The 24,372-nt window shown below is 36.0% G+C and overlaps 1 protein-coding gene across 1 annotated transcript in view; it reads left to right on the top strand.

Moving 5' to 3' along the window:
* The window catches only part of Prss12 (serine protease 12), a 72,858-nt gene that overhangs the window by 5,148 nt on the left and 43,338 nt on the right, over positions 1 to 24,372 (top strand). The window contains exon 2 of the mRNA XM_074041603.1: positions 15,964 to 16,114. Within this exon, the coding sequence (XP_073897704.1) occupies positions 15,964 to 16,114 (151 nt within the window). The remainder of the gene's footprint in view (positions 1 to 15,963; positions 16,115 to 24,372) is intronic.

The following is a 24,372-nucleotide window of genomic DNA, read 5'->3' as shown; positions in this document are numbered from 1 at the left end:
TCCCCCACCTCTCCACCTTTTAATTCTGCATCTTGATTTTATGTAGCAGGTGTTGAAAAACATTTATTGGCAATACCAGATTTGATATATTTCCTGGCTGGATTTTAAATATGGAGCTCAGTCTGGCTAAGGCTTCTGTAAAACATTTAGATTTAGGGCATTATTTGACTCTGAAGTAGTGTGAACATCTTTTGTTTTAAGAAGAAAATAAGTTATCCAGTTTCTATTACTTTTTATGAGATATTGCCTGGCCGGGAGTATGTATACTTATGTGGTCACTGACCTGTGTGTATGTGTTTATGGTAATTTTGCAAATGTAGTTTGGTTTACAACTGTGAGGACAAAAGGAAATATCCAGTAATAATGTACTATTTATAGGTACCTTCTTTTGATGGATATAATGCCTACACTAAAGTAATAACTGTAAAGATTACATACATAAAATGGAAAAATAATTATAATAATATTAAAAGCAAAATATGGGCATACACTATAAACATGATTGTGAAAATAATGAGACTTGTTAATAATTTGGGAAAGAAAACAAATGATAATTATGAGTTTGAATATGAATGTGGTTTGACTTAATTACATTGATTTCGGTGGCAAAAAATAGACAACCCAATTCAAAATGAGTGAAACAGTCAGAGATTAATTTCTATTTTAATTTAATTAATTAATTTTAAAATTTTATTGCATTGGGGTTTGAACCAAAAGTCACACACATGCTAGGCTAACACTCTACCATACAGCTACATCCCCATCCTTAAATTTATTGTTTATATTACAAGAGGTCCATCTGATTGGCTGCCTCCATCAGAGGCAGTTCTGTTCCACACTGTTCTCTTGGCTTCTCTACTTTCTATGTGGGGTTTTATCCTTAGGCTCCACTTAGAGATAAGGCAACCTACAGGAGAAAGAAAAGGCCCCTCTCCCTGTGAAAGAGCAAAGAAAACTTTCTAGAATTTCTTTGCAGACCCCTCTACTATTTCATTGACCAACACTAGATCACATGTTCCTTTATGATTCTCTCTAGAAAGAGCAAGGTAGTTCTTAAGGAGAGCCAACAAGTTTTGCTAAGGAACATGTTTAGGATTTATTCTTATATTTGGGAAACAGTGCAATTAAAAAGTAAGTAATCTAAAATACTATGCTGTGAAATTCTATATCCTTTTCTTTTTATCCGTATCTAAATGAATAATATTTAGACCCTGATTTGGTGGAGAAAACATATTGTCTTGTTTTAAGATGCTATCTGCAGCAAATATTACTGACAGATTTATTTCTATAATAAATAATTCCATAACAGTTGAGAATACCAAAGTTAGTTCAATTGTTAGGTTAAAATGATTTATTAATATTTTTTAAACATTTTTGTTCTAAGTGCAGGGAAGCAGTTTTTAAAAACTTTTCTTGCTACTCCGAATAGTAAACAAATATTCAGATGTTTACTATATGAACAACTGATGTAGACTGCCTTTTACATGGTTGATACAATGATGCTAGAACATCAGGAAATGCTTATTTTTGCATCTTTAGCACCTTAGTGTTCAAGGGCAGATCCTCCTGTCTCCCCTCCTCCTCCTTCCTGCAAATTGATACAACAATATTAATAAAACTTCATTGTATTCAAAGCACTAAAACCATACAAACCATACAGGCATATTCATCCAGAATACTTTCTATTAGGATCATAAAAGGGGACACCAAAGGTGGTGGAAAATACTGATTTCTGTATTGGGGCAAGGATAGATTACTGAACACTCACTGAGTTTACAGTAGATGCAGTATATCCCAAGATAAATAAAGGATCACCTGACCTGTGTTTTCTAGTTGAGCTGTCTCAAGAATAATAAATGTTTTTATTCCCTTCTCTGTGGTCCATGCTCTGTGAGACAGATAAGGGGATTACTATTTGGTTAATTTCATCACTCAGTGTTGTGCAGTGAACTGTTTACACAGCATCGCTTGTGCATGTGTAAATGTTTCTGGGACACACAATTTGTGAGTTTCCTGCATATGTTGTTAGTATGCCAGAACTTAACCATGGATAAAGTCTTCTTTTATGTGACATCATATAATATTTTAAACTAAGGAATAATTCATAAGATATATAAATTTCTAATAAGCACAATGTAATGGATAGAACTGGTTATCAAGAGGATGTTCTCTCATTTTGAATTGGACCAATTCAGACTTTTTTGGGCATTAAAGGTAGGTACATGAATAATAAATGAACAGTTAATATGAATTATAGATGTGAACTAATGGAGGCAAGTATAGTTTGGTTGGATATTGGTTCAGGGAAATGCCTTGTATGTTAAAAGATGATTTGACCAGGGGCGATTTGAATAAAATTTACTATTTCTCTGTGCTAAAACAGATTTAAATTATAGATCAATTGTCAATATAATTATAGATAAGAATAGTATAGTACTATCAGAGAGTGTGTAGAAAAAAACATGAATTTTTTTCCCCTCTTTACCAAACTGTTATTTTAAAAGATTTAAAAAATATTTATTACTAATTCTCTTCAGAAAACTACTGGAATAGGTCTTTGTCTTTGCTGCTTTTTCTTCCTTTAAATGAGTGTATGTTAGTTTATTAGTACATTTTAATTAGTTAATTGAATTGGTTTATCTTTTCAATTGCTCTCTTTTGGAAAGATCTGGATGTACAGAATAAAGGTAGTTGACCTATTTGATTCTGTTCCTAATATTTCCTTTGGGCCTCCTTGACTTAAGGAGTATAGGAAAAGAAGCTTGTCTACCTGGCCAAGGAGGGTTAATACCATAATGGTCCCATTACTTTATTAGGGCTACAGTAAGTACCACAGAATGAATGGCTTATAGAAAAAAAAACTTCAAGATCAAGGTGTTGGCTGAGTAAATTCCCTCTGAAGGCACTGGGGAAGGATTTGTTCCAAGGTGCTCTCCTAGTTCCTTGGATTATGGGAGAATAACTCCAGTACTTACATGGCATACTCCCTGTGCGTGTCTCTCTGTCCAGATTTTCCCTTGGTATAAGAACACAGACATAATGGATTATGGCTCACCCCAATGACCTCATCTTGACTTGATCATCTACAAAGGCCTTATTTCCAAGTAAGATCAAATTCATAGGTACTGGCGATCAGTACTGTGACATCTTTTAGGCATGCACAATTCAGAAACAGCAGCCTTAAAGAAGAAAAACTAATGAGATTTGTGAAGGGAATTTTAATCCCCTTAGCTGTTCTTTTCTAGTTTACCTTGCATTAATTGAGACTGGTAAAATGGTTAAAGACAACCCTTGAATGTCAGTTTTCAAATTTCTATTTCCTAGCAAAGTTGTCAGTGAAGCAAATTTTTATAACATACATCCATGAATCTGTTATATTTATGTTCTTTTATGAAGCTGTAGATATGTTAACATAGAATAAAAATATAAAGTAAAATGACAATAAGTTAAACGTTTTTGCCAAGGAATTAAGAAACAGAATTCTAAGCACTGTTGCACGTTGGTACTTTTCTGCCATGAAGTAAATAGTTGTGATACCAGCAGTGAGTGACTGTGGTTTGTCTGTTTGTTTTTTTAGCAATTCCTTTCATGAACTCTGGGGGCTCTTTTCTTTGATATGCCATCACACACAACCTTCACAGTTCCAGACTTTTGTCCATTACTGATTGGCTCTATACATTCATAATGACTAATACAGTTGACCTAAAACCTCTGTTTGAGATTGTAAATTTTAAATTGTCATTGTGAGGGTTTTTAAAAATTTTTTTATGTTTTTCCCCTTGGCAGTACCTGGGATTGAACCCAGAGTCTCATGCTTGCTACTAAGTGCTCTGTCATCTGAGCCACACTCTCAGACCTTCTGTTTTTCTGCTTTTGAGGTAGGGTCTGGCTAACTTTGTCTGGGGATTGGCCTGGAACTTGCAGTGCTTCTGCCTCTGTCTCCCAAGTGCAGGGATAAAAGTTATACATTGCATGCCACTTTCATATATTTTTAAAAAGGTGTTTCAACTAATTCTTAGAAGAATTGAGAATTTCATAAAATTATGTGCCATGAAAGAAATACAGTGAGTAGGCATTGTGGTGCAGTACTATAATCCCAGCACTCAAGAGGCTGAAGCAGAAGGATCAGTGTTCTAATTCAGACTAGGCTACACAGTGAAAATCCTTCTCAAAAAAAGAAAAAGAGAGAAAGAAAGAAAAAGAAAGGAGGAAGGAAGGAAGGAGGGAAGGGAGGGGGGACAGAGGGAGGGAGGGAGGGAAAGAGGAAGGAAGGAAAGACTTATCTATGTAGATGGTTTGCTTGGAACACTAGAAACTTTTGTGGCTCTCAAGGGAAAAAGCCATCTGTAGAGGGGCACTGCTAGGAAGGTGTGTGTGTGTGTGTGTGTGTGTGTGTGTGTGTGTGTGTGTGTGTGTGTAGTGGGGGAGTTGGCTGGTCCTGTGCTGGGAGTGTAATCTGACAGAGAATTCACTAGTCATTGACATGCAAATTACCTTTTCAGAATCACAAATATTTGTATTCATTTTTTTAAAGAAAATTGGCTGATACCCCACAGTTCTTGCCACACAGCAGATGCAGCTAAATAAATCCAGGCTTTCACAGTATGTTTGGAGCATTTGCAAAAAGATGGTACAGCTGATAGTTGTCTTGGAAACATTTCCAGCTCTATCATTGCCATAGAATGTCACGGTCATCATTGTACTGGTGTTTTCTCCTCATCTCTAGGTGCCTCACTCATTTGAATGATATGTGCACATCATTTCTTCTTGATAGGTTTTTGGTTTTAGCACTATTTTAAATGCCTAAGCACTTAAGTGTCTTGACATGCATAAGTAGAATTCTAGTTTGTTTTTGCTGCTAGAACTTTCTTCCAATCCTTTGACATGTAATTTGGTAGTGGTGGGGAATGAATAAAGAGGATAAGAGATTAATTTAAATATCATTTTCAGTAAAGTCTGAGGTGAACAAATGAACTGTTGATTAAAAAAATAAACTGGTGTTTGTGATAGCCATAATATTTTGTGGTCTCTGCAAAAGAGGTTGTGTGATTTAAAAATCTGTTAAAGTTCATTTGTCAGACATTCTGCATTTTAAACACATTCTGCACTTGACACGTTTGACTGTGCTAGGCAGGGTCTGCTGTGGCTTAGTCAGACTTTACAAAGTTTAGAATGTGTGCTTTTGAGATGATCTGTCCTATGAATGATCCAGGCCCATGTTCTCTCCTGAATAATCAGGAATTGGCAGTGCAGTGTTTACCTCCATTTATTATTGCCTTTTGTTGGAATTCACTTGGACTTTGTCATGAGAAATGTGATTTTTTTTTAAATGCTTAAATTTTTTAAGGATGATGATATGGAAAATAATATGGTGGGTGGGTAAGCCAGTACAAATGAAATGAATGGGTAATATATGAACAGAATACTTTTGGAAAATTATCATAAAGCCTTACATAATAATTTTGAAACGTGCAAATTACATCAGAATTTTTTGCAAGACTTATTTTTTTCTTCTTGATTTCTTAAATTCTTTACCTATGAAATAAAGGACACCATGGATGTTTTTCAGCAGAATTTTATGAAATTTTAAGTTTGAGATAGAGTCAATCTCTGATTAAATACTCAATTGCTATGTTCCAATGCTAGCTGTGCAACCAGTCTCACAGAGAAGAGTGAGAAGAGGAACGCAGGGTCTTGATTAACACTTAAAGTCAGAACAAAACTTAGTGTTTTCTTTGCTAGGGGTGCTTGAATTCAAATTTTGACTTTTTAAAGACTAAAAAGAATGACTCAGATTGTGGGCTGTGGGACAGCTCAGTGGGAGTCGTATGTAAGAGGACTTGAGTTTCCAGGGTTATTCAATTATAACAAACCACACTGCTGAGTGGCTATTATCTTAAGACTAATACTAGGCAATGTTTTCAAAACTAGCATCTTTTTGAAATTCTGGACATATACTTTAGAATTTTTATGATTATTGTTTGAGGTTAAAATTGGAAAATGTACTTATTGTTCTCTAGTGGATGAACAAATCAAATAGAAGGAAGATATAATGTAGCTAATTACAGCTGATTTATAAGCAAGAGCATCTAACTTTGTTTCTGTTTCTTGTGTATGACCTCATGTGAAGATGGAAGGTAATATATAATAAGAACTTCATATGTGATGTAATCTAATATTTGACTGCAAGATCTGATACTAGTCATTCTCTTCTGCTGTCTCTCTTTAAAAATTATAATTGGACTCTCTTTGTGCCTAGATAAAAAGAGAAAGTATAAGGGTTAGGGATGTAGCTCAGTGGTAAGTGTTTGCCTAATATGCACAAGGCCCTAAATTCAATCCCAGAACCATCAAAAAGAAGACAAGAGAGAGGGAGAGAGAAAATATAATTAGCACTGATCTCAGGTTGTTAATTTAAAAAAATACAGTGTGCTCAATCCTCATTTGAAGAAAGAAGCATACTGTGCACACACTGGAGGCTGAATCAGCCCTACTGAATGCCTTTCCACTTAGGGTAAAAATCAGGTGAACCCAGGACTGGCTTAGTATGTTCACTTAACTATATGCTGTTATAGGGCTTGGGATTCTTTTCTACTTTAGGGGTATTATGACTTTGTGGTGGGAAAAGTGAGTTTGATAAATGTAATACATCATATTAACAGAAGCAAAGACAAAAACCATTTGATCATCTCAATAGATGTAGAGAAAGCCTTTGGTAAAAATCAATACCATTTCATGATAAAAGTTCCGATGAAACTAGGAATGAAACATAATAAAGGCTATATATGACAAACCTATAGCCAACATCATACTTAGTGGGGAAAAACTGAAATCATCTTCCCTAAAGTCAGGAACGAGACAAATGTGCCCACTCTCTCTACTCCTATTCAACATAGTTTTAGAATTCCTAGCCAGAACAGTAAGACAGGAAGAAGAAATAAAAAGAATGCAAATAGGTAAGGAAGAACTCAAACTATCCCTCTTTGCAGATGACATGATCTTCTACCTAAAAGACCTGAAAAACTCCACCAAAAAACTCCTAGACACCATAAACAGCTTCAGCAAAGAAGCAGGATACAAAGTCAACTTACACAAATCAGTAGCCTTTCTATACACCAACAAAGAACAGCTTGAGAAAGAATATAGGAAAACAATTCCATTTACAATTGCTTCCAAAAGATCAAATACCTAGGAATAAACTTAACAAAAGATGTGAATGACCTCTATAAGAACTACAAACCACTGAAGAAAGAAATTGAAGAAAACTTCAGAATATGAAAAGATCTCCCATGCTCATGGATTGGTGAAGTCAACATAGTAAAAATGGCTATTTTACCAAAAGCAGTCTACACGTTTAATGCAATTCCCATCAAAATCCCAACGACACTCATCACAAAGATAGAAAAATCAACCCTATAGGTTTCTGGAAGCACCAAAGACATCAAATAGCTAAGGCAATACTGAGCAAAAAGAGTAATGCTGGAGGTATCACACAATACTCATCTTCAAACTATACCACAGAGCCATAGCAATAAAAAAAAACCATGGTACTGGCACAAAAACAGATATGAAGACCAGTGGGACAGAATATAAATCCATGCAACTACACCCACCTAATTTTTGACAAAGTTGCCAAAAACAAAGGATAGAGAAAATACAGCCTCCAACAAATGTTGCTGGGAAAACTGGATATCTGCTTGCAGAAAACTGAAACTAGATCCATGTTTATCATCTTGTACAAGTATCAACTCAAAGTGGATTAAAGACCTTAATATAAGACCTGAAACCTTGAAGTTAGTACAGGAAAGAGCAGGGAATACATTGGAAGCAGTAGATACAAGCAAGGACTTCCTCAATAGAACTCAAGTGGCTCAGCAACTAAGAGAAAGGATGGACAAATGGTACTACATGAAATTACAAAGCTTCTGCACAACATAAGAAATGGTTTCTAAATTGAAGAGGCCATCCACAGAATGGGAGAAAAATCTTTGCTATCTATACATCTACCAAGGGATTGGTAACCAGAATATACAGGGAGCTCAAAAAAACTATACTCCCCAAAAAATCAATGACCCAATGAAGTAATGGGCAAATGAATTGGACAGAGTCTTTTCAAAGGAAGACCAAATGGCTAAAAAACACATGAAGATATGCTCAACATCCCTGGCCATAAAGGCAATGCAGATCAAAACCACACTAAGATTCCACCTCATTCCTGTTAGAATAGCTACTATCAAGAACACAAACGACAACAAATGTTGGCGAGGATGCGGGGTGTGGGGAGAAAGGAACCCTCTTACGCTGCTGGTGGGAGTGTAAGCTAGTACAACCACTATGGAACACAATATGGATGCTTCTTAAAAATCTAAAAAAAGACCTGCCATAAGATCCAGCAACACCATTTCTAGGGATACACCTGAAGGATTGTGAGTCAGTTTACAACAAAAGCACTGTACACCCATGTTTAGTGCAGCGCTATTCACAATAGCTAAGCTATGGAAACAGCCAAGATGCCCCACTACTGAAGAATGATTAAGAAAATGTGGTGTTTATATGCAATGGAATTTTACTCAGCCATAAAGAAGAATGAAATTTTGTTATTTGCAGGTAAATGGATGGAACTGGAAAACATCATCTAACATGAAGTTAGCGAGACTCAGAAGGCCAAAAGCTGCAGGTTCTCTCTAATATGTGTAATATAGACCTAACACAAATGCAGCAATATTGTGAAACACTGGCCACACTAAGGGGAGATCATGCATGGGAAGGTATGGAAACTAAGAACTTGAATAGGGTTCAAGGATACTATACAAGAATGACTATAAAAATAATCTGACTGAAACTACCATGAGAAAGGGATTAAGGTAGAATGAAGAAAATAAAAGGAGATAAACTATTTGGGGTTATAATACATATATATGTGAAAATATCACAAGGAAACTCCCTGTGTAGCTACCTTTATCTCAAATAAGCTAAAATGTCATGTTTTTTGTTTTATCTTTTTTCTTCTATAAAATCAGAAAACAGGAGGGTGGAACAAGTCCTGCTGGGGGGAAGGAGGGGCTGGCACCAGTGGAAGCGGGGAGGTGTTTGGAAACGGGGGTAGGAGGGTGAATATGGTGCAAAAAATATGTAGATATGTATGTAAATGCAAAAATGATACCTGCTGAAACTACTCCAGGAATGGGGAGTGGGGGGTTGGGGCTGAAGGAGAATGGTAGAGGAGGTGAATTCATGTATGATATATTTGGTACATTGTTAAGAACTTGTGTAAATGCCATAATGTACCCCCACACATCAAAATAATAAAATAAAAAAAAGTGAGTTTGAAGGCACAGGGGAGATGAAGGTTGGGGCACAGTCTATAACAGCTCCCAGGATGATCCTGATGTATCAGTTACTTGTCAATAGCTGCAGTTGGCGTGAGTTCACCCACATCTGACCCAATCAATTTGCTAAGACAGTTGTGTACTGCTTGATGACATTTTTGTCCACATATGAGATGGTGGTCCCTTAAGATTATAATGGAACTGAAAAATCCCTCTCACCTAGTAATTTCATTTTGCCTTTCTCATGTTAATCTGCTGAGATGCACAAATACTACCATGTTACAGTTGCTTACAGTATTCAGAACAGTAACATGCTGTGTAGGTTTATAGAGCAATAGGCCGTACCATAAATATTAGGTGTGTTCTAGGCAGCCATTCTTCCTTCCTTATTGTCACTTTGCTCATTCTCTCTTTTCACAAAAGAGCTGGAAAGAGAGGTCCCCAAATGGAAGAAACCAATTTTTCCCCACACACAAATGTACTTCACACATTACCACCTCTGGTGAACTAGGAAATGGGCTGATTGTCATGGGCAAAACCTTAAAGAATCTTTTGATCATTGTTTTTAACAAAATAATTGTTTAGGCCTAGGAAGCAAGTCATTTACTCTGTGAATTATGATATCTGTGCAGTTCTTAGTTGCTATCATTTGCTTTTAGCTTTCTACTTTCAGCCTCCCACAAATCCCATTTCTTGGTATGTGAAAGAGACAATGTTTCCTGTGCTGTCATCACCTGATGAGTAAAGGGTTATGTCCAGGACTTAGGTTCCTGCAGTGAGAAGGTCCTGTGGGAGGTGACTCCTTCTGTCAGCCTCCCCAGTAGCTAGGATTGTAGGTTTGAGCCATGGTGCCTGGGTTATATGCACTGTCTTTTAAAATGAACCAGTGTAGCTGGTAGCTGGAGGCTCACATCCGTGATGCTAGTTTCTCAGGAGGCAAAGATCAGGAAGATTGTGGTTCGAAGCCAGCCCTGGGCAAATAGTTTTCCAGACCCTATCTTGAAAATACCCAACACACACGCGTGCGCACGTGCACACACACACACACACAAACACACACACACACACACACACACACACACAAAAGAATTGGCTAGTGGAGTGGCTCAAGAGCTCCTGCCTAGCAAGCATGAGGCCCTGAGTTCAAATCCTAGTACTGTAAAATGGACCACTGTTTACTTACTCCCACCAGTTCCAACATCTTTATGTTTTTCACCATAGGATTTTTCCAGGAGCAGAAGGCTCCATTTTGGAATAAAAGGTTTTATTCTCGTTCTTCTTATTGTTCCTTTTTTGCATCTTATGTTTTTCTTAAGTACACATATCATGTGTTTTTCTTGGCCTTTGTTTTCAGAAAGCATGGAAGCTATCTTATTATGAAAAGTACAGGTCTAAAAGCTGGAAAAGGCCTTGCAGCTTGCAAATATTTTGGATTAATAATCAATGAGTGTTAATAGGTAGAATGATGATTCAAGTGAAGAGGTTGAACTTCAATTTGCCAAATTCCTTCTGTCTCCCCACTGGGAAGATGGAGATTGAGTTCTTAATAAAGACAAATCTTGAAGGCCTAAGATTTGTTCAGACTTTAGGTTCTATTAGAGCAGCAAATAAGGTTAATTTACTATATTAAAATTAATTATTTTTCTTTAATGGGAGTTGGTAAAAAGTAGTGAAAGAGTAAGGGAGGTCAGGGCCTATGAAGTGTATGGTGCTTGTAAATGTTCATTGCTGATTTCATCAATGAATATTTCATCCTACAAACAGTCAATGGTGGGTGGGCAAGTCTTAAAGAATGCTTATTTGAGGCATTCTCCTTTGAGGGCCAGCCAATGTAATAAATTTGTATGTTGGGTGTCAGTGACTTCCTTATGTACATACCCACATGTGCTTTCTCTACCCTGAAAATCAGAAAAGAATACAATATCCTATGAGACACAAAGAGAACAAGAATGATAGCATAGTTGTAGTTACCAGTCTTTTGACTGACCACAGACTCTGAACTATCATCCAGCAAACATAAACTTCAAGTAAGTCCATCTGATTGCTTATATCATCTTCTGGTGACTATTGTTTTTATATACAAGAATTGCACAATAATTGCACAGCTATGGTGCTGTGAAGATACATTCTTATTTTGGATAGCTCCCAAATGTTAACTGTTTGCTTGATGAAAGCTGTAGAGGGAGACAATTATAGAGATTACCATATTAATCATATAATTTTGGAATCTTTTTAACATTTAATATCAATTTGTACACATCAGAGTTTATCTATAAAAATATGTGGAATAGAAGAGCTAAAAGAGGATCCCATCTGCATGTTATTATTTTATTAATCAGTGTCGCAGTCTTGCCAGCACAATTCTATATAAAAGATATTTTTAAATGCTAATGGGTCTTCTCTATATATTACTGTTCTTGGATGTAATAATAATCCATTTGAAAAGGGTAATCCAAAATATTGGAGTAGGAAAAAGTCTTCAACCATGCTGACTTCTCTTTTTACACGCTAGAAGACACAGCCTCAGAGGGACTTACAGCTCGGTGTGATTGTTAGCTGAGTCCAGACCAGCATTCAAGCCTCACTGGCCCCGGTGACACACTTCTTGCACAAAACCACACAGACTCCCCTTTTACACCAATAACTTCATCATTTTCTTCCAGATCAGTCTTATATAGTGAAAGCTCATACAAATATCTATTCAAGATTGATCACAAAGTTACTATTTAATCAATCCAATTCTAATCTGATGCTTTTATTCCCTTGAAATTTACATAATCTAGTGCTTTTTCCATTCCTTCCTTCCCATCCATCTTTATTGATTTCTCCCATCTTTAAAAATTCAAATACTCTGGACAAAAAATTTTGCTTACACTTGATAAATCTGTATTTCCAGAAGAAAAGGAATAGTAAAATAAGCCCTGTTTTCTGGATGGGCCCTTATTCCCATTTATTGGAGCAATATCTGTTGCCAAGGAGATGAAGAAAATATATTGCTTTGTGAAAAAGACATCTGGAAGGGCAGGTTGTGTCTTCAGGAGATGGCAGCTGCTGTCATGTGTAGCTTTTTCCATGGATCAAAAAATTCTTTTGTTTTAGTTTCATGATTCCAAATGATAAAAGTGCTGTAGTTAAATCATTCCCTTAATGAGTTTAAGTGCAGAAATAAATTTAAATCATCATATTTCATCATTCAATGACATAATCTTCAGGACAGGAGGTGCAGTTCAGTGGTAGAGACCCTGGGTTCAATAACCAGTATGGAAAAAAAGAAGAAAGACAGTCTTCAACATGAGTGCATCTAACTCTTTGAATTTTATTTGGTTTTCAAATAGTAAGTTTTGTTACAGAAATATTTCATACTGGATAAGTAACACTTGTTTTGGAAATGGGAAATCATGATGGAAACAAAATGGGAAATCATTATCTTGAAGCCAAATAGAAAATACAACTTTATGTAAAAGTATGATCATGTATCAGTGTTCTTTGATTGTAACATTCCCTAAAAATGGATTGTTAGCTTCTTATAGACTCCTTACTAGGTGTGTGGTAATTAACAGTATGGTTTAAGTACAAAATATTTATTTATATGTTCATATAAACATATGCAGAGGAATGAACAGCTATTCTTTAAGTTGGTACATGGGTTTTTCTGGGGAGCACAGTTATTGTTATAGACCACAGTCTGAGGTTATCACATCTTACAATGCTGCATTTTGTATTTTCCATGGAGACAGCAGCATGACCAGATGTCCCAGGACTTGACATGCTAGTGGGCAGCTCGGGAAGTGGTTTTTGTTTGAGCACAGTTATCTTGAAGGTGGGAGTGGGGTGGCATAAGAAAAGCTCCCACCACAAGACAAACAGAGACCAAGTAAGAATTTGTCTTAGGGCACAGTGACAGATCTTTAATACATTTTTTTAATTTGGGAATTACATTTAGTGTCTTGTCATCTGGTAATTGTTGCTTTCCCAGTACTTAGGAGGTAGATCGTGTACAAGGGTTGGACATAGGAACTAGCAGCAATGTAAATGAAAACGTGGAGAGTTTTATTTATCTATAAAGTAAAATATGAGTCAATTCCTTTACTAAATTTCCTTTCAAACGTTTTTTGTGTGTTTGTTAAGAAAATGAGGATACTATCTCAGTTTTATCCTTGTGGTTTTCTATGTTTTCTACATTTTAACAACCAGGAAAAAGAACATGTTTTAAAATAAAGTATGACATAATTGTAAAATGAAAGGTAATATGTCAAAAAGGCTTTAAGTTCTAGGTGATTTGAAATTTCCTCTCAAAAAATTTTTTTTATTATCTCCAAGATTACCATGGTGAAGAGAGTATATTGATTAAGAAAAAATACATTTTCTATCATTTTTCTGTATATTCCAAATTTTAAAGGAAAAATACACATCATATATAAACATCATAACGAGAATTGTGTGTCATCATTCAGTCATATATATCAAGTCCGTTTTTATCCTTTTACAAATTGTAAGCATGAGTTATATAAGTAAACTATAGTATAAATATCAGTATGTAAGTATATGCAAATATTTATCCATTTGAATTTCTGCTGTAATACTTAAATATGATATTTAAATTTAACTATGAATATCCAGATGTCACTTACTGACAACCACTCACACTGTGGAGAATTAGAAGCATATTTCATATGGGTAAATGATTAGCAAAATATGCACGGCCCAACCTGTTCATTTTTACCATATTACATCCTTTAGTCCAGCAAAATCAGGCTGCCTTATTGTTTCCCAAACATGTTCAATTTTTGCTTCTTTTTTTTTTGACAGCACTGGGGTTTGAGCTCAGGGGCTCATGTTTTCTATGCAGGCTTTCTACTGTTTGAACCACTGCACCGACCCTTTTTTGTGTTGGGTATTTTTGAGATAGGGTCTTGTGAACTATTTGTCTGGGCAGAGATCCTTCTGATCTCTGCCTCCCAAATAGCTAGGATTATAGGCGTGGGACACCAGTACCCAGATTGCTTCTATTCTTTTGTTCAAACTATGCATTTTGCTGGAACACACTTCCTCCTCTCTGACTTCCAAAATCCCTCTGTCCATCTTTTTCCAAGGGATTCCCTAATGACCTCCAACTAATATAAGCTCCTTTGTTTCTAAACTACAGCAGTTTTTTTTTTGTTTTGTTTTGTATTGATAGTCTCCTATCTTTACTCATTTAATCCACATCCTTAGGCAATAAACTTCTTGAGGACAGGCTCTGTTTAGTACACCTAGAGTGACCTAGGGGTGTTCATTGCAACACCTTATATCTGAAGATGGTTAACATCTGCTTGTTAACCTGAATTGAATGCATAGACCTTGTGTATTATTTTTCCTTGTTTGAGGTATCCTTGTAGGTTTTTAGCATCACTTGCCAAATCAGCTAGTCAACAAATACTTATTACATGCCTTCTGTATACTAGGTGCCTGAAATACAAAAGAAAGAAGGATAGGCAGTATTTTTGTCTATTCTAGCCAAGAGGGATAATTTCATGCAAATAATGAGTGACAGTTTTAGATAAAGTAAATACTGTGAGGAAGACAGAATTAGGCAATATGGTGGGAAGTGCCTTAGGAAGTTCAGATTTAGCTAAGGCAATCAGGTAAGGCCTACTGAGAAGAGACCTTTCAGAGTTAAGCACCACATGCGGAGAAGGCAACTGTGTCAGCATCTGTGGGACTTTATTTCAAGCAGAAGCACAGCAAGAACAGGACTCTGAGGTGAGAACCAATGTGAAGAATTATGGGGACAGAAGGCTGAGGATGTTGTAGTCCAGCATGGAAACAGAGAAGTTTGGGGACTGACAAGGGCTGGATCAGGCTACTGCAGACTATGGGAGTGTAGCCATCACTGGTGGTTCTTTAACAGAGGAAATGAATTTGAACTGATTCATGGCCAAAAGAATTTTCAATATTGTATTTTGGAAATCCAGGCCATAATATCCACCAACTTGTTGTAATGACTTCAATGGTAATTTTGACTTGGTTTCTACAAATATAAAAATAATTCTGTACTGTAAATAGCTAGGTTATAGACACAAGTACCATTCTTAATAATTACATATTTGGTTCCTGGACACTGATGGCTCATGCCTATAATCCTAGCAACTTGGGAGACTAGATTGGAAGGATCTTGGGTGGAGGCCAACTTGGACAAATAGTTCCTGAGACCCCATTTCCAAGATAACCAGAGAAAAATGGACTGGAGGTGTGGCTTAAGTGGTAGAGCACCTGTGTTATACGTGCAAAGCCTTGAATTTAAAACCCAGTCCTACCAAATAGGTATATAAATAAATAATATGTTGATAATGCCCAAGTTGCTTTAAATAAAATAAAAAAATCAATGCCTGTACTACACCACTGTAAAACATTAATCATGTTTCCAGTAATCTGCAGTTTTTTGTGAATCTTTTCTAGTTTCTGAGGTTGTTGTAGAAAAGTGAATTTAGCCTATTTCCTCTGAAGGGCTTTTTGTATGAAAATAATTTGATTTGCAGTACCGTAATATATATTAGGTATACATGTGTATGTTCATACCACTTGTTTGGCTTAATAAATATTAGGGGTTGATGCAAAACCAGGTTTAGCCTGTTTTAAATTTCCCACTGCACAGGTCCAGCATTGCCTGTCATTCGCCTTGCTGGTGGGAGCAGCTGGTGTGAAGGTCGAGTGGAGCTGTATCATGCTGGCCAGTGGGGGACCATCTGTGACGACCAATGGGATGATGCAGATGCAGAAGTGATCTGCAGGCAGCTGGGCCTCAGGTTTGTTTTTACTGCTCTTATTTTGTTTAAGTTTTGAATCTATTTTTTTCCATACCCAAAGGCAGGTGCTGTTTGTTTAAGTTGCACATTTCCTTGAACATGTAGAAAAAAACTACCTTTTGATCTTTGTACTGTAGGCTGCAGGCTACCAGAAGAGAACTATGTAAGTTTACCCCACCTGTGTCTGAAGAAGAGTGATTTTATGTCACTAAGAAGCTTTTACTACTTTTTTTATTGTTCCCAGGTAATGATCAGCACTGTGAATCACATCAACTTAATCTGTTAGCTTATAACTGAAGCTTAACTCCTGTTCCCCAAATAATGCCTCAACTTTTGAACTTGCTTCCTTATTTGTTAGGTGCATGCTTAAAACAGAGGATGTTTTACTAATGTATGCAGCAAGTAATTTCCATGTAGGGAGTGGAAATGAAAGCTATGCAACAAAGAGAGCAGTGTGAAAATCAGCATCCCATGTGGTCTCAGTAGTGACTATTGGACTGCTGTTATAACTTCATATTTCCTAATCCCTTCCTTTTGTGATGCTGAACACTGGCATAGCAAGAGTAAAAGTTAATCTAAAATTATATTAAGGGTCTTTTAAAAGCTACTATTTTAACTTCAAATTTAAAAAATACTCCATTTAGTCCTTTGTGGGAGGCCCCTTGCAATGAGAGCTTCCCTATGCACATATTATTTTGTCTAAATAACCTTTTTCCTGACCCCTGAGTGTTGATCCATTCATCAGTTGTAGGTAGGGCACCTAGGCTGTTTCATAGTTTGAATAATGCTGCAGTAAACATGGGTGTGCAAGTGTCTTTATTGTATCCTGACTTGCATTCTTTCAGATATATGCTTAGGAGTGGTATTGCTGAATCATGTGGTAGTTCTAATTTTAGTTTTTTGAGGAACCTCATACTGTTTTCTATAGTGGTTGTACTAATTTACATTCTAACAACAGTGCATAAGGATTCCTTTTTACCCTCACCAGCATTTATTGTTGTTTGTGTTCTTGGTGGTTGCTGTTCCAACAGGAGTGAGGGGGAATCTTAATGTGGTTTTATTTGCATTTCCTTTATGGCCAGGGATGTTGAGCAGTTCCTCATGTGTTTTTTGGCCATTTGTACTTTCTTTGAAAAATTTCTGTTCAGTTCATTTGCCCACTTCTTCATTGATTCATTGATTCATTAGGAGTTTAGTTTTTTGAGCTCTTCATAAATGCTTGGTTATTAATCACTTGTCAGACATATAGCTGGCAAAGACTTTCTCCCATTCTGTGGGCTGTCTCTTCAGTCTGTGCCTGTTTTCTTTGCAGGACAGAAGGTTTTTAGTTTCAGGTAGTCCATTTGTCATTCTTTCTCTTAGTTGCTGAGCCATTTGGTGTTCCATTTAGGAAGTTATTGCCTATGCCTATATATCCCAGTGTGTTCCTACTCTTTCCTGGACTAGGTTCAAAATTTTAGGCCTTAAATTAAGGTCCTTGATCCACTTTGGTTTGATATTTATACAGGATGAAAGATATGAATCTAGTTTTAGTCTTCCATGTGCCAATATCCAGTTTTCTCAGCAATATTCATTAAAGAGGTTGTTTTTTCTCTATTGAACATTTTGTGCACTTTTGTCAAAAATCAGGTGGCTGTTGCTACATGGATTTATGTTTGTTTATGTCCTCTTTGAGGTCATTTAGCTGTTTCTATGCCTTTTGAGCTTTTTATCCATATTCTCTTGGAATTTATTGCCTTGTTTTCGTGTTGTCTTTAAACTCATTAAACATTCTTATCATCATTCTTTTGAACTCTGAATCTGAGTTTTCATCTCCTTCACTATCCACCAGATTCTCTATTGGGTGGTTGTTGACCTTTTGAAGAGTCATATTCCCCTGCCTTTTTAAATTTCTCATTCTGATATTTTCAGATTTGCTCATGTGTTGTCGATTAGTCAGTTGAGAGTTTTAGTTGCCTGATATCTTTCCCTTGACTTTATTTCTATGTTCTGGCTGGATTGGTTGTTTGCTATGTTTTGTATGGTTTTTGTTCACCGACCTGAATGGTTGTAGGCACCACTCTCTGGTATGGAAGGGACTCAGATCAGTGGGAATCTGGCTGGTGCTGAGGGTGGCAGGCAGCAATTGTTTGCTTTCTCTGCAGTCTGGAATTTCCCAGGCTCTTATAGGGCTCACAACTCTGTGTGTTGATTTTTAGGATCTTTCATGGTTTCTGAACTGGAGGTTACTCTGGTAAGAAAAAAGGAACAACTGCTCTTTCCAGTAGTTTTCTTGGAGGCACAGCAAGTTACTGGTGGCTCCTGTTTACCTAGGGTAGATTTGCACTTTAAAAGGCTTATTCAAAGGATGGTCATTGTAGATGTGGTCTGCCTATATATTGGCAACCTCTTATTTAGCAAGCTACTCAGACCACCTCCTCTTGCTGCCATGAACCTAACATTATCTTTCAGGCTTATGAGAGTGTGGTGTTCTGGGGTCTCTCAGCAATTTGCCATCTTGGCTCTTCTTGGTCTTCATTCTTTCAAGAATGCTTTTATCAAAGTTTTCATGTACTGGTATTGGAGTCAGCATGGCATAAGGTTGTGGACATGGGTTGAACTTACAATGACCTCGATCCAGTCCTTGTTTTGGAGTTAAAAAAATAATAAAAATAATAAAGACATCTCTATTAACAGCTTTCTCATCTATAGCATATTTCCTAATTTATAGGGTTTAGTTAGCACACACAGTATGTATACAATATATGTTGGCTGTCAAGTTCAGTCAGTCTAATTAGGAACAGTTTATTTAAAAGATGTTATTAAACATTCAAAGTATACTGAACATTTGGTGTTGAGATCATCAAACACCACTCCTCTATTCAGCACTTTTATTAGTTAGCTGCATGATTTTTATATTTTAAAAACACTCTAATGTGTATGTCTATATTCACTGAGTTATCAATTATGTGTCTTCAGTGGTTGCTAATTGATTTTCATGTTAGTTACTAAGAAACCTATGTCTTTGCCAAAAATATTAAGAATTTCAAGAATACAGTAATAGCTTGTTAATATTACCAGTTTCAGGAAGGATTATTCTAAGTTTAAACTGTAAGCCATTTTTTATTAATATATTTCTGTGGAGAAAAAGCAAGCTTTTGTTGTTTAGAAGATTATATATAAAATTTAAATGATGCATTGAGTATTAATTACATTTACAGTTACCCAAGTGATTCTAAAAATTCATGTTGCAATATAAAGTTCTTTCATGAGAGATGAAGATTTTTTCACTTGTATAGGTGACTCTTAAAGACTATGTTGACAATACTCCATTGCACAGAGAGAAGATAGAGATGAATCATAAGAAAGACTATTAATGTTGAACATACAGCTGGGTTAAATGAGGTGTTAGTGTCTTTTTAAAGTATTAGTTCATTGCTATCTTTCTATAAGGGGATTTATGTTTGGAAAACTGATTATAAGGAATCATTAATCATGATGTAGTTTTCCTCTAGGAATTCAACAAAGCAAATAAGACCACATAAAATGTACTAGTCAGCTTTCTGTAGCAAGATACCTGAGATAATCAACTTAAAGAGGAAAGATTTATTTTGGCTTACAGTTTTAGAGGTTTCAGTCCATGGTCAGTTGGCCTCTTTGCTTTTAGGCCTGTGGTGAGGCAAAGCATCATGGCAGGGAGAGCATGATGGAGCAACCGGCCTGCCTCATGGCTGGGACATGAAGAGAAAAAAGAAGAGGAAGATAGCAGGTTCCTCAGTCCCCTTTTGAGAGGTTCCAATGACCTAAGACCTCCCACTCGGACCTATCTCTTTTACTGTTTATGTATTTAAATTTTCTTGGCAGTATTGGGATGTGAACTCAAGGCTTTGCATTTGCCAGACAGGCACTCTACCACTTTAGTCACACACTCAGCCCTAGGACATACTTTTTAATTGTTTCACCACCTCCTAATAGTGCCACAGGCTGGGGACCAAGCATTTAACACAAGTAGTTGGGGGACTCTTTTCCAAACCATAACAACAAAGAAGCATATATTCTTTACAAGCCTTTGTATCAGCTAATAATCCAGAGGTTTGTTCTCAATATAAGCATTCTGATGCTCTGAGGTGACATTATTCATTTATCTTTCTTTAACTTGATTTATAGTTCTTTCATAAATTTGCATTAAAGCAATGTTCTACAATATCTCTTCTTATATAATTTGCTTTGCTTATTTATAGGCTAAGTAACTTCAGATGAAATAGTTTTTTAATGGAACATGGCTGATAGCAGTCAGCATAATTGCTGCTTATCTCAATTTATGATTTATTCTTAAGCATGTTTCGTACTGTGTTGAATTCCCTGAGGAAAACTACATCATGCCTTCCTGGAGTGGTGGTTAAAATTTCTTTGTGAGATGCTCTCTTTGTTGACCCTCATCTTTTAATGGTGTCTGTATATTGTGGTAGGACAAGCTTTCTAAGTGCAAAAGAAGTTATTGTACTTAAGATTCTTACATTTGATTAACCCAGAACTTGAAGAAAGATGAGGAGAAGTAAAGGAGGCAGCCAGATGTTAGAAAATTAGATAACTAGAAAATGCATATGCAGCCAGTGAAGCTTCAGGTGGAGACATTTTAAAGTTCCTTGTGCATACTTACCATTAAAGCATTTCCCCTTTCAGAACTCTTAAAAGCATAGCCTGAAACTGCAACATCACATTTCATTGTGTTCATGTGCCATGATTTACATAGGGTTTTAAAAAAATATTAGATACTTCTTTCCCCCTTAACTGTTTTTCATTTCTTTCCTCCTTCCTTCCTCCTTCCTTCCTTCCCTCCATTCTTCTTTCCTTTCTTCCTCCCTCTCTCCCTTCTTCCCTTCCTTTTTTCTGCTATAAAGTTATATATAGAACAATAGTAAGTGATCAGAATAAAAATTCTTCTGGTATAACCTACTTAAAATTTTTTTCTATGCTCCTTTATTTCATTGTTTCTTTTATAAACTTTACAGCAAAAAACAGATGACTGTGGGATTATTGAACAGGAATTATATTTTATTTACAGATGTGGGAGTCATAGATTAGCCCCTGAAGCCAAACTGTTAGTGGGAAGCAGAGACAAATCTTAAGTCTCTCTTAAATTAGGACTTTTTCTTTTATGTTGCATTGTTTATAAGATGGCTAAGTGTTAGTAATAAATGCAACTATAGGGCTAACAGAAACAGAAAAGTCAGAAAAGAAAGTTAATTTTAAGAGGAAAATGATAATGAACATGTGTAGATAGTCCCTGTTAGACATACCTTCTGCCCTTAACTGAAAATGTCCCAAGAGGCTTTAGTACAGCAGAATGTCCATTCTGTAGTCAAACTATACCATCTAGAAGTGGTGTAAAGTTGGGCAAATTATTTGACTTGTGACCTCAGTTTTCTTATCTGTAAACTGGGGAAAATACACCTTGAAGGTGTAAAGAAAATTAAATGAGCTAATACATAGAAATCTAAAAAGCCAGTGCCTGGCATGCAGTAAGCATTAGATATATATGAAGTATCATTAGGAGATGGAAGGATTTATTGTCCAGAGGAAAATCTGGTATATTTATCATTAAAAATGAGTTTTCCTATCCATCGGTCACAGGAGTCACAAGCAGATATTTGTAGTTAAAAAGCCAGTCTTTTATAACCTGAAGAATAATGTTCTTCTTTTTTTTTTGTTTTTTTTAGCAACAGCTTTAATTAAGAAAGAAAAGGAAAGTAGAAGAAAGAGCAGAGAACACCCATGTGGGAGGGGCTGGAGGAAAACAGTCCAAGCCCAGGAATAATGTTCTTACACAATTATCTGGACTAATTCTATTCTGAACACCTCAAAGTAGTAGGATTGAGTTGTTCTGATGGCTTTATTTATTTGGCCTTTTTCTATGGAGGGGAAGGAACAAAAGGAAAAATTTTCTATCAGTACAGTCTGATTAGGTAAATAGGCTTAAGAATGTTTTGAATAGAAATTAGACATAGAATTAATCCAGTAACTGTTGTTTTGGAAATTGTTATGTAGGTCAAATAGCTTTACAAAGAAAAAAAAAAAAAGAAAAACTCAATGTATTATGTCAGAGCACCTCTGCTGTATAAATTTATTCTGTGGTCAGGGAGTAGGAGAGTAGGAACTTTTATCACAGATGAACTGGCAAGCTGGTATGGAAATAATTTTCATAAAGGAAGGAAAGAGAACATAGCTTTATTGAATTCCCAGAGCACTTAGTTTGACGTCCTCAGCTCTCCAGTTTTATGATGCTTTCGCCAGTACTGTAAGATTTCTTTAAAAGCAGAGTCAGCAATTTCTTTGTTTTCTCTTGAAAGCCAGCAACAGTGTACCAGGAAATCCTACTTGCCTGACGGAATGAATTTGTGTTTATGCAAATATTATCTTGTTAATTTTAATAAATTGAAAAATTAGCTAGGAAACTTAGTTTTTATGTTACATCATAGTTTCCTGGTTAATTTTTTTTCCTCAAGTTTATTCTATTAATTTAACCCTGATTCATTTTAATTAAACATTTTTTTGTGATCATTAAAGTGATATTGTTTCAATGAAAACATAGAAATGTATAACGAAGAAAATTAAACACAAGAGTGAGTTTTATGAGCAGATTTTACCAGGGCTAACTTTCCTCAGAGTCACTATTTAGGGTTTCTACTCTTCTATCCTGTGCTCTTCCTCAAGGAAGGAACCCTGTTCAGAAGCAATTAACCAGACCTTTTGCTTTTTCTTAGAAGCTGTGCCACACAGTCACTAAAGCATCTGAAACACCATGTAGTTCAGCTGTCTTGTCCCATCTGGAGTCATGTCTAGCCTACGGGCGATTTTAAGGGTTGCTATTTTTTTTTCTAGGGAACAAAAAGCCTTTACTTTGTTACTTTTTATCCTTCATATTGTATGAAAATGAAATTAATTGTATAAATCTCCAAAATATGTCCTAGGTAAGAATACCTTATTTTTGTTTTAATTTGACTACTAGTAAGCTGAGAATCTTATTATAAGGTTAGTGGCCACATATAATTCTTTTTTTGAATACTCTGTTCCTTTTCATAGCCCTGTTTCTTCCAAATTGATTGCTTTTAATTAATTAATAATTAATGGAGGATTTTTGTTTGGTAGTTGTTATATGTTGCAGATATTTTTTCTGTTGGTTTATCTCTGATCATGATGTGCTTTTGCTGTGTGATGGCTATCAATTTGTATGTGGTTAAATTTAACTTTTTAATTTGTTAGTCTTTTGTTTCCTGACTTCTATCTAGGCTTCTCGTCTTGCTCAGGAAATCCTCTCCTGCATCCAACATTGTAGGAAGTGTGTTTCTATTGTTTTAGTTTAGTGACTTTTTAGCATTCTTTTTTCTTTCTTTCTTTCCTCCCTTCTATCTTTCTGTCTGTCTCTTTCTCTATCTGTGTGGGTCTTTTTTTCCTCTTTCATTAAAAAAAATCTGGATTTCATTTTTATTTCTTTTGTGACTTTGGGATCAAGTTTTATATTATCTCATATTGGTCCCAGGTTTTCTTATAAGACCCAATCGTGACTCAATGAATTGCCCCCACTGAAATTTTCCTTCATAGACATTTTCCTTTCCTGTTATTTATCTCAGGGCCAAGATCCAAGGAGACTGTTGATCTGCCTTTTTCTAAGTTTTCCTGTCTGGCTTCCCCATGACCTGCATCAGTCATCCTGTCACCTCCAGTCCTCCTCCTCTTGTGTTCTCCAACACCCCGTGATTCTAAGTCAGTTTCCATTTTTGCCTTCATTAATCTTTTTCCTCTAGAGTAGTGGTTTGCAAACTCTTTCTTTTTTTTTTTTTAAACTCTTTCTTTAAAGGGCCAGATGATAGTATTTTAAGCTTTGCAACTACTCAGCTGTGCTATTTTAGCACAAAAGTAGCCTTAGACAATAACTTAGGAATGAGTGTTCCAATATAATTCTATCTTTAGACACTGAAATTTGAGTTAGGTTGGATTTTTACATGTCACAAATTGCATTCTCATTTTAATTTTCCCTCAACCATTTATAAAATGTAAAAGTCATTCTTAGTTCACATGTAATATTTAAATAAGTGGCGTTCAGGATTTTTTTTATTCATTTATTCACATGTGCATACATTGTTTGGGTCATTTCTTCCCCCTGCCACCCAACCCCCTTGCTTCTAGGCAGAACCTGTTCTGCTCTTATCTCTAATTTTGTTGAAGAGAAGACATAAGAATAATAAGAAAGACAAAGCGTTTTTGCTAGTTGAGTTAAG

The sequence above is a fragment of the Castor canadensis genome, chromosome 9 (assembly GCF_047511655.1).
Source record: "Castor canadensis chromosome 9, mCasCan1.hap1v2, whole genome shotgun sequence".
Lineage (NCBI taxonomy): Eukaryota > Metazoa > Chordata > Mammalia > Rodentia > Castoridae > Castor > Castor canadensis.
This window is presented reverse-complemented; position numbering and strand designations above follow the sequence as displayed.